Genomic DNA, 9558 nt, shown 5'->3' with positions numbered 1-9558 from the left:
GTAAAGGCTCTTTCAAATGTTTTGTTATAAGGCTCAGTAGAGAGAGCATCAATCCTTGGGACAGTCATTCCTGCCCCTCTGGAGGCAGGTCATGCCTATGGAGTGGTGAACGTGGACTGGCTGAAGCAGGTTCTGTCCATGGGCCAGTCTACCCTGTAGATTCTGCAGACGGGGCCGCTTCCTGCCCCTGCACATTGAAAAGCAATTCTAGTAGGTGCTAAGCTTAATTAGTTTGTGTCCAGACATGCTTTCAAGGGCTGTGCACGCACACTTGTCATCATGATCTGCCACCTGTTTCTGGAAAGCCTACATTTCCAGAAGTCTGAGCCTAGTTTCTCGGTACAGTCACTAGATGAAATTTCCATTCAGTCTACCTCTCACTCCAGCAACCTAGGCACGGGACTGAAGTCAACACCCTCTTCTGCTGATGGAGCAGGTGAGAGGAGGGTTAACTGCTCACAGTATGTCTTAGCTACTCACTCTGATCATGGGCCACCTGTGCTCAGGCAGCTGGGGCATCTGCTCTGCAAGCTCAAAGTGTCCACACGGGCTCTGGGGGGCACCCGAGACAACTCTGATGGCCTGAGACGGTTATATGTGAGTCTGAGCTGGAATTCTGGCCTAGGACATTCTTCCTATTCTGCTGGTACTGAAATCAAGACGTGTTTTCTGGAATTATCCCCAAAGAATCTCTGCTGGGTAGGAAGAAAGGAAGAAGTGGATGAATACAGCCCAATTGGCACTGAAATGTAGACTTTTGGGATATACTGCAGGTTCATGATCACATTGCTTTTCTCCAATGGTTCTTCCCAGAGAAAATAAAAAAGACCTAACAGAGCTTCCCCTGCCCCACTGCCTGCCACCTCCTGGCTGCCACGGCATTTCAGTGGCACACATCACTAAAAAAATAGGGAATGGGGGACAGCTGCTCCTGGGGACAAAGGAGAACAGGTAGTGGTTGCTCTAGTACCCAATGGTTCACTTTCTCACCACCACACATGAGCACAGTAGCGCCTCCAGCCCCCACTGCACAGGCACTCTGTTCCCACGGAAATGACAATGGCTAGAGAGAACTCCACCCTCTGAAATCTGTGGCAAGACAGATGACGGTGTGATGGAAGGCAAGAGTACACTGAGTGCCTTATCGATCTACCTGCCAGCCCATAAATGGTGGGTAATAAAAATTTATTGAAAATTTGAAAAAAAAACTCACTTATTTTAATTCTTCCGAAAGGGAGTACTGATGTTGCATGTGAATAAACCGTCCCCTCCCCCAGGGCTCAGTCACCATCCTTCCACCAGCCAATCCTCCAAATAGCACGGATTTAAAAATCTTGCAATTTTATTTGCATATAAAGGCCGCTAGATATAGAATATCACAATAAATTTAAAGAAACAACTGCTTTCCTAAATTTCATTAACAAGATAACATAAAATAGAATAAAGCTCAACAGCATTTACAATGGGAAAACAGAAATGACTATTAGCGACAATATTTTGTGCTAGCGAAGATTGCATCGACACACAGTGCAAAATGGGGGGAGGGAGAGGAAGTAAGAAGACAATTCAGGGTATTTAAATATAAAGGACAACTAAGCCTTATTTTAGTTAGCTTCCATTGCATCCATTAAAGTCTATACACGCCTGTAACTGTACCTAGATTTAACTCAAGCTCTTTAAGACCTTGAGTTCTGAGAAAATGTGTGAGCTCCTGGGGACTTCAGATGCCCAGCTATACAGCATCCATTTGTAGCTCTACTGTCCTTGGCAATATTAAACTCCTAACTTAGTTATAGTACACAAAAAATACTTATATATATAAACCCATATTACAAAGGAGTCTGCACACTCTTTTTTTTTTTTACTGCACGAAATACCTGCTCTTGACAGATTCCATTTCCATATTTTTAAAGCTAAAATAATTTAAAAGAAACAAACAAACAATGAGACCTTGTATAACCACAGTGTGGATCTCACGAACTGAGCCATCAGTGGAACGAGGGCCATCTTCTCTTCCCTTGACACAACTTTCTTTATAGCGACAGTGTGCAGGGAAGTCTTTTGCCACGCCGACTTTTGTTGAGAAGATCACTATAAACCCGGGCCACAGCTGCAAAAAAGAAGCACTACCAAGAAAACAACAACAACAAAACATCAAAAAATAAAACAGTTCAAACAATACTCTTAAACAGTTGTGCAAATCTGGTTGGTTTTTAAAACACTGCCTACCTGTTTCTTTTTTTCCTTTCCTTCCAGCTTAAAGCATATTAAAATAAGACTCTTATCACCTTTTAAAAAGAAAGCTTGGCTGTCCTTTGGTGAACACTAACAATTTACAATGGCGTGGCCTTTGAGAAAACAGAAGTCATTTTACAAATTCACAACGCTCCTCTGATTTCAAATGGATACCCCATTTAAAAAATAATAATAATAAAGAAGAAGCACAACTTCTAGCATCATTTTTTTTTGTTCCAGCAATTTACAAAAAGAACTCACAGGATTTGGAAATAAACCAGTAAGAGAATGTACATTTATAATTAGAAAAAATGGCAGTTTATAGACCTTCCCTCACATTCCAACGGGGCGTTGGGAACTTCAGGAACCCTGTGGGTTTGGAAGGTCAAATATAATTGGAGGGTTGGTCGGTTGAAAGCTGACTGTACACGTTGAGGCATTGATGTACGTTGTGTAACCGTCGGTCATAATGCCGTAACCTGTGGGGAGAGAGTGTCACACTTACTGTAATATACACACATAGTAGAGACTCGATGTGGGGCCATCAGGCAAGGAAAACAAACAAATCTTTGCTGGTGGGTAGTGAGATGGAATTCCTGGATATAACAGCTTTCAGAAACGGCCTGCTAGTTTTATTCTACTTTCTTTAAAGGGAGAATCCTCTACTTCAAAGAAAAGTGCTTTCTTTTTCCTTATTTAAATACTAGATCTGTCAGGGAAAGGCTGTAAAATGTCTTCACTAGTGAGAATATAAAAAAATCATCCCCCTCTTTTTTGAATATGATTTTCATTTCAAAGCCCTGTGTTAACTATTGCATTCCCAGGGACAGAATGAGCAACATCAAATCAGGGCCACACATCCACCCCCAAACAGTCTTCGGATGAATGAAGAAGGAAGGAGTGTTGCCTTGGGAGTTAGGAGAGGAGGACGCTCAGCGCCTGATCTATGAAATAACGTCTCAACTGCCTCAAGGAGAGTTAACAATAACTAATCTTATCTTACTTGAACTGTGTGGCTTTGATGCCAAATCCCATTTCATTCAAAAGAATCGAGTAATCAAAAGTCCAAGTGATTTGGAGAAACGTCACCCTAGGACCCTGCTTTCTAAGCTAACCTGGACACTGGGTCAAGCAAAAACACTCCCCATAGGCAGTATAAATCTCTTGTGAACTACTGGAAGAAAGCTAAGAAAGTTTCTCTGGGTCTTTGGTATGTATGATCCTTTTATGATTTTTAATACATTGAAATTTTCGGCATAGTTGCAAATCTGCACACTTCCTTTATAGCCTCTGCAATTAAGTTTGTAATTCTACGTTGGTATCAGGTTCTATGGCACAGAAAAATATGCCCATGAAAAAAATAAAATTTCCAGGATTTATAGAAATAACTGATAAGGTCCCCCTCCCCACTTCCAAATTGCTAAAATTTCTGCAAGTAAGCCTGTGGAGAGCTTAATGAGGGTGAATGGAAAAATCTCTTAAGAAAAGAAAAGAGGCATTTAAAATGTGCACTGTTTAGTTCTGGGGTCATAAAGTCTTGTTATCTTTCTCCATCAGGAGGCTGGTATTTGCCCTCTCTCTGCCCTCTTCAGCTGTCTTAAGCGAATAAAATCAAGACGAGTTTATTTGAATATGATCTCCTCCCTTTTAAGCAAGTTTATTATTTTGGGGCTTCAGTGGAATTCCCCAATTGTCTGGCTAGTTTAAAGCTAATTAATGATTTAAAAAAAAAGATGAAATGCAAACCCATAGGCATGCTGCAGGAATTCAAACCTGATAGCTGTCCTTAGAAATGCTGCTTAGACCTGAGCTCCCATCCCCCCCTCCTCAAATCATGCACCAAGCCTTAGAGAAGCGCCCTCCTTTTCAGGGACACAGCTCAGTAGGCGCAGGAAAACATCCACTCTTGGGGAGATGCACCCCTGCTTTTCATCCACTCAGCTGGCGCCTGCACTCAGAGCTTGCTTACTTTAGCCTCAGTAGGATGATTTTCAATATGCTCTTTATTACCTGCCTAAACCAGGAAGCCACTGGACTTGTGGGCTTTGAAAGGCAAACTTGGTTTTTTGGCTTCATCAAGTACATAGACCTAAACCCCTCAAATGCAGATTCATAAATAACTTTGGAGAACAGCTATAAGCAGGAGATGGAGAGAACAGGGCAGCTGCCTACGTACAAATACCCACTGCACGAACGGATGGAATTGGGAGAGGCCAGCGGGGCCAGAAAATAGAGGCCCACCGAAAGAGGGCTCTGGGTTTGCCCAAAGGCCCAGTTCCCCGATTTGCAAAAGGGAGGACATACAAAACTTAGAACTGTGAAGCTTCCTGGGAGACTTTCAGGGTCTGTGAACTTGACTCCAGCTTACTGTGAAAGGCAGACAACGGCAACTAGACCAGTTCCCGTTTAGGGGAGATTTAATTATTTTGTTTAACCTCAGCCGGAGCTAGCAGTGCTGACAATTTCTCAGAAGTCTGAAATGGCTTTCTGAGGTTAGTCAGAAGATGTCTCTGTGCCAATGTACAGGTTCCTGCCACTTCTATTATACAGCCTTCACTGCATGTCCAAAGTTATTTTTTTGAAGAATGTCTTATCTTCCTGGGTCTCTGTCATTCTCTATGAAACACAATATTTAGAGGTAGGAAGAGGCCATAGGAGTTACATAGTCTAATATTCAGGCCATTTCTTCTAACCTCTTGAAGAGAAAATTGGTCCTTTATTACTTCGCAGCTGTTCTCCAGCAGTGGTTATCAAACATTCCTCATCAGGTCCCTGAAATTCCAGAAGCTGCCCGGGGCAGTGCTGGGCTTTCTATAAGGCGGGCCAGACCTGGTTCCCATTCTCTACTCTGTTTCAAACAGAGCAGCTCCACATAACATAGTCATCAGCATGTGCGCCCTTAAGCACAGGTGTTTCTCCTTACAGTTACCTGATGAAAGGGTTCCCCTGGTAGGAAGAGACTGAAAACTACCGCTCCAGCTACTCTCGGGAGAGCTAAGGTCCCCTTTGTGGAATGGGATCATGGGTAAAGGACACAGTATGTCAGGAGCCCCTTTCTTCTGGTCTTACCTTCATGAATTCCGCCAAACACATGGAGCTTGGGTCGGACTCGCCTCTGGACTGTGTTTAAAAGCTCCACACAGCCCACTCTTTGAAGCTCCTTTGGAACCCAGTCTCGAAAACCTAAGGGCAAAATGCAATCAATACTCTTAATTTTCTTTCTTCAGGTAAGGTTTCATTTAGACTTTCAGGAAGCCATAACTCACAGAAGGTTTATTACATTATCTGTAATCCTAGCCTCTCCATTAAAGCTCACAATGGCTTTTAAGGAACTTTTCACTCGCCACTTTGTCTTCTTTAGGTTCTTGAATTTTTTTTTATTTCCACTTTTTTCCTTCCTGTTAATTAACATTTTTTTTTTTCTGTAACAGATTTGATTTATTCAGCCACAGGTTTCAAATCTTCTTCATGGGCCCAATGACATTTATTCCCGGCAGTCTCATAATATCTTTCTCTCCCAATTTAGTTACTTTTCTTTTTTATTATGCCTTTTTGATAGTTTACTTCCAAGACAATTCAGAGAAGACAGTTTGGGAGGGGTTGCCTGAGAACTGGCCACAAGATACCTCGCTCTCCTCGGATATATCAACTCTTAACCCTCAGAGCTTCTTGATGACCAAGGCTTGGAAACATCCAAGTTCCTCCTCCAGTCCCCTCTCTAGCGACAAGCAGCAATGGTGACCTCGTGGTGGCATGCAGGAAGCTGGGGCTAATTGACTACCTTTATGTAAAAGCCACTTAGTTCTACACTTAATGCAGAAAATCCATAAAAACTGACATCAATTATAGCAAAAGTCAGCTATCTGAGTGATTATGGTCCAAGTGCCTCAGCAGGATGGGGTGTAAAGAAGGCAGGAGGGACGAAAGGCTAAATCATCATCAGTGGGAATCCATTCCGTAGCTCCATTAGGTGATTCCTACTATTTAGAAATGATCGGGCAGAAAGGGACAGGCAAGTTCATTCCACTTTGGCAAGACTGGAGAAATGAAGATTTAGCATCTCTGTAAAGACGCATCAGCCACAGTGTGGGGAATAACAGTCAGAGGGTGTGGGAAGAACATCCAGTGGAAGTGGGGGCCCTATAAAAATACAAACCAGGGGTTTTAAAAGTGTGTTAATTAGAGGAAAAAAACCCTTAGTCCACAGTAACTGGCACATTCCCTCATGGAAGTGTGTTTCTTGAACAGGGAGAATACCTCATTTCATATGCAATCACCAGAGAAAGTATCTTGCTCATTCCGTAATAGTACAGTCCCACGGTGTGATGGCTTCCCATCCCAGAAGGGGAAAATTCAAGGCTAATGCCACCACCCACTCCTACCTCCCAAGCCAGCCTTTTCCTACGAATCCTGATAACGGCGCTGGTTGGGGTTTGGCTTTACCTTAGGAAAACTTTGCCTCAGCTTTTATTTTACAACTCCAGACCTTCCTGTGCCCTACGCACAGACGCTCTCCCCTCTCCGGATGCTTCATCTCCACTATGCACGAAGAGAGAGAGGTAGCCTCCTCTGTAAGGATGTCTGAACTCTTCGGAGGCTAGAGTTCAGACTTAAGCATGATTACCACTTTCCTTTGTACCAAAAGTAATTACTTGATGAAGTCTGGGAATCAATCGACCTGTCCAAGGTTGTATTCCAAATAATACTTCGGGCATGTAAATGCCTCTATGTCGAGGACGTCCAAGCCCCTTACACAACCGTATACACCCTACAGGGAGTCACCCCTGCCCCAGCAGGCTGCTCAGGGACAGCGCCCACTTGGCTTGGCCTCTGGAGGACCTCACGGGGTGACTGTGCTGCAGAATTTTTCACAAGCAATTCAAAGATTTAGTTAGTCTCTAACCATTGCTAAATAGGGAAGTGAATTAATTATGACTTGATAAAGATTGTGGATACATAAAATCTTTTAAAACATGGGATAGGCGGTGGACTGAGGGCTGGCCTGCGAAATGAAGGGCCACCAGTTCGATTCCCAGCTAGGGCACATGCCTGGGTTGTGGGCCAGGTCCCCAGGTGGGGGCGCATGAGAGGCAACCAATCTGTTGCTCTCACACATTGATGTTTTTTTTTCTCTCTCCTTCTCCCTTCCTTTCCCTCTCTCTAAAAATAAATAAATAAAACCTTAAAAAAAATAAATAAAACATGGGATGGGGTGATGAATTAGGGGGAAAAAGTATGGGGACGGTGATTCCAAAGCGTTGAAAGTGCAGGAAGTGCCGATCGTGCACAAATCTATAGCCTCCCTGTCTGCAGCAGGCCTGGCCCCCCTGCTCCTGGTTTCTGCTGGCATTAGAACGTGCCAGCGTGGCTCAGGCCCTGGTCCTCCCTTCCGGTGTTTCTTTGTGACACACAGAGCACTTCCCTTGTGAGGGCGGGAGAGCAGCACTTAGTGGCTTGGAGGGGAAAGTATCTGCAAAGAGTAAATTCACATTAGCAGATGCATGTTAGATTTTTTTCCTTTTCAGGCTCATGGAGGAGGACAGTGACATGGATAACGACCCTAAGCCACAGGAAAAAATATTGCGAAAATCATTTATTTTTGTATTAAGTATGTTCCCTCTCTCGCCAAATCAAGATGACTGAGAAAAGTTTTCTAGTACATGTAAAAATTTGTGACCAGGGTGGATTTCATGGTCTGTGCTTTTTACCACAACTTAAACAAAAAGACAGAGAAAGAAAACTCTCCTACTGAAAGTGCACCATCTGAATTTCCTCAGCACGTCTGAGTATGACAAGGGAGGGTCCTGGTGTAACAGATACTGAGTAGATGGGGGATCAAGGGGTTTGTCGTGTCTGGAAAATACTCTGTGGCTAAGCCGAACCGCTCATGAGTAACTAGAAGACCATCATATCAGTCAAATAATCATCTTCTGACCCGTAATCTGGGTAGCAAAAGGTAGCCTGGAACCCTGTAAACCTGGATGCAGGCTCCATGTATCTATAAGGTATCTTTAAGTAACATTCAGTGTAAGTCCTTATTTAATACCTTAGCTAAAAAAAAAAATCCTTCTCTCACATAATCAGCGGAATTGTTAAACTTTAAAGACCTCCCAGGTTACACTATGATATGGAAAAAAATGGGCTCCTTTGAACAGAAGTTTCCATCATTTCGCTGCCATGCATACATCCTGTGATTGGGAGGGAGGTCCCTGTCTCCCTTCCACTCCCCACCCTCTTACGCCAAAGTGAATACAGTTCTTAAAATAAACTCTGGAGCTCAAAAGACTGTGGTGCTCCATACCCATTTGATTTTCCCTGACTTGACTAAATCAAAAAATTTAATTTCAAGAACACCTGTAAGCCCAGCAGAACTGCTGAGTTTAATTAGCATACTGGGTTTCTTTAAAGACATTGACACTTTCTTTTTGTATTCGCTTTTTTATTAAAGGAAAATGATTATGTCCCTGAGGCATTTATTCATTATGCTTGGGGAAAAAGGCATCTCGCATGACAAAACGACAACCTTTGCTTCACTTACCTAGAGGAGGTCCGTGCGTCATGAGAATGTCGATGCCCTCAGGGATGAGGTTCCATTTGTCCAGCAGAGACTGACCTCTGGGCAGGTTAAAGCCCCATCCATTAAACCACGGGGTCCTTGGGGGGAGATAATGCACATGCTATCAGGCCAGCGCAGCCTCGTTGCTGCCCTGCAATATTTCTCCCTCACACATTCCCCCACGGTTTGCATCACTCTCTTTTCTCCTTTTGAAAGTCGGCCCTGGCAGCGGGATGCTTTTCTGTTGACCGCTTCAAAACCGATCTATCTGAAAGCAGGTGTGCAGCCTGCGAATTGTTCAACTAGAAAGGGGCACAAGCACCTCTGCAGTGGAGACTTTCCCAGCAGACTTCTATCAAAATCCTAACAATGCTTTGTCTTCCCCCAAATCTCAGTGCTTCCTCAGTTGCCCAGCCCAGATCCGAAGCCTTTCCACCCTTCCTGTGGTGGCTGAGAGCTAAGAAATTCCATCAGTACCCCTTCTTCCTCCCCATCACTGTGGAACTGCTTCCCCAGGAAGATTCTCACTGCAGTCCTTGGAGAAAAGGACAAGTGCTCTGCAGGCAGAAACCTCTGCGTGCGGAGAATACCCTGCACTGAGAATGTGGGACAAACATGGGGGCTCTGAGTAGTGAGATGGGACAGAGTGAACCAAAGGCTAATGTGGAATTTTCCTCCTGTCACCAAAAGGAAGATTTCTGGGGACGGCACTGGTCACTCTGGAATCCACTCTCCTGACAGTGAGTGTGAGCATCCCAGCCTCTCAG

General features: G+C 43.9%; 1 protein-coding gene across 4 annotated transcripts in view; it reads right to left on the bottom strand.

The window, feature by feature from the left end:
* Positions 1-1324: 1324 nt before the first annotated feature.
* The window catches only part of MPPED2 (metallophosphoesterase domain containing 2), a 158166-nt gene continuing 149932 nt past the window's right edge, over positions 1325-9558 (bottom strand). For all 4 annotated transcript variants that reach the window (XM_053924918.1, XM_053924919.1, XM_024558934.4 and 1 more), the window contains exons 5-7: positions 8774-8889; positions 5305-5418; positions 1325-2714 (exon numbers count right to left, since the gene is read on the bottom strand). In XM_053924918.1, the coding sequence (XP_053780893.1) occupies positions 2596-2714; positions 5305-5418; positions 8774-8889 (349 nt within the window). In that variant the 3' untranslated portion in view covers positions 1325-2595. The remainder of the gene's footprint in view (positions 2715-5304; positions 5419-8773; positions 8890-9558) is intronic.

The sequence above is a fragment of the Desmodus rotundus genome, chromosome 5 (genome assembly GCF_022682495.2).
Source record: "Desmodus rotundus isolate HL8 chromosome 5, HLdesRot8A.1, whole genome shotgun sequence".
NCBI lineage: Eukaryota > Metazoa > Chordata > Mammalia > Chiroptera > Phyllostomidae > Desmodus > Desmodus rotundus.
The sequence above is the reverse complement of the archived record's forward strand: the minus strand, read 5'-3'. Positions and strand labels throughout refer to the sequence as shown.